The sequence below is a fragment of the Cyprinodon variegatus genome, unplaced genomic scaffold, assembly GCF_000732505.1.
Source record: "Cyprinodon variegatus isolate N-32 unplaced genomic scaffold, C_variegatus-1.0 Scaffold1538, whole genome shotgun sequence".
NCBI classification, from domain to species: Eukaryota; Metazoa; Chordata; class Actinopteri; order Cyprinodontiformes; family Cyprinodontidae; genus Cyprinodon; species Cyprinodon variegatus.
In genome coordinates, this window is record NW_015151991.1 from 64,818 (window position 1) to 66,299 (window position 1,482).

Genomic DNA, 1,482 nt, shown 5'->3' on the forward strand with positions numbered 1-1,482 from the left:
GATAGACCTCATAGTTAGACCTCATTGTTACACCTCATTGTTAGACCTCATAGATAGACATCATTCATAGACCTCATAGTTAGACCTTATTATTATACCTCATAGTTAGACCTTATTGTTAGAACTCATAGTTAGACCTAATAGTTAGACCTCATAGTTAGACATTCATAGACCTCATAGTTAGACCTCATAGTTAGACCTCATTGTTACATTTCATTGTTAGACCTCATAGTTAAACCTCATATATAGACATCATTCATAGACCTCATAGTTAGACCTCATAGTTGGACCTCATTGTTAGACCTCATGTAGAACCCAGCACCTTTTATTCCACTGAGGCAGGGCTCGGCCTCCGACCAAACCTTCCCTTCTCCACGGCTGCCTTCCTGCTTCCGTCCCTTTCTGCATCAGTTTCTGATGATCTCTGAACTTCCTCCTGTCTCTCTCTCCTCCTCAGTACTGAAGACCATCGCCTCGCTGCTGGCCGTTGCCTATTGCGTCACCATGTACCACCGCTGCATGCGCTCCTTCCTACCAGAGAAAAAGAAGCAGAGCATCATCTCTTCCGTGGTCTACTTCGTGTGGAACCTGCTCCTCCTGTGGCCTCGCATCGTCGCCCTCGCCCTCTTCGCCTCCGTGCTGCCCTGCTTCATCGTCGCCCACTTCCTCTGCTCCTGGCTGGTGCTGTTCTTCTGCGCCTGGCGTGCAAAGACGGACTTCATGGACAGCACAGGGGGGGAGCAGCTGTTCCGGGCCACTCTGGGCCTCATATGGTACTTCGACTGGTTCAACGTGGGGGCAGGGAAGACCAGGAAGTGGACCATAGCGTACCACACCTACATCCTGGCTGATATCTCCCTCCTCTGTGGGCTGTGGTTCTGGAGGATGAGCGTGGATCCTCCTCACTCCCAGATCTCATGTTTCACGGCTTCCATCATCTACGGCGTTGTGGTTTTGGTTTATGCGGTCGGGTTGGTTTGTAAGGTGGTTTATTATCTGTACTTCCATCCAAATGTTGAAAGAAAGGAGGATCTGAAGGGCGAGGAAGATGAACTGGACTCCATTGTTGCACAGGAGAATGGGGGATTTCGGTCAGTGGTCCCGCAGGGTCACTGCAACAAGAGGATGCAGAAACTGGCTCAGAGCTTCTACGTCAAACCAGCTGCTGGTGTTGGAGCCTGAATCCTGCACAATCACAACCGTTCTGGTTCCTCCACAGAGACTGCCTGAGCTGCAGGAAGGGGGCGCTGTGCTCAAAGACCTGTTCTGATCCGAGCTGCTTCTCTGGACCCCGATGTTCCAACTGGTCCATCAATCCCTTCAATGAAAGGATCTAGAAACATGAAATTCCTCTTTAACGGCTCCAGTCCGGTTCTTCCAGCCGGAACCTCGGGGCTCCGGTCCGGTTCTTCCAGCCGGAACATCGGGGCTCCGGTCCGGTTCTTCTAGCCGGAACCTCGGGGCTCCGGTCCTTTAAAAAGT

At 51.3% G+C, this 1,482-nt stretch overlaps 1 protein-coding gene across 1 annotated transcript in view; it reads left to right on the top strand.

Annotated features, from left to right (window-relative positions):
* LOC107103828 (XK-related protein 8-like) overlaps positions 1-1,476 on the top strand; it is a 7,598-nt gene extending 6,122 nt beyond the window's left edge. The window contains exon 3 of the mRNA XM_015403663.1: positions 458-1,476. Coding sequence (XP_015259149.1) covers positions 458-1,182 — 725 coding nt within the window. The 3' untranslated portion in view covers positions 1,183-1,476. The remainder of the gene's footprint in view (positions 1-457) is intronic.
* The last annotated feature ends 6 nt before the right edge of the window (positions 1,477-1,482 follow it).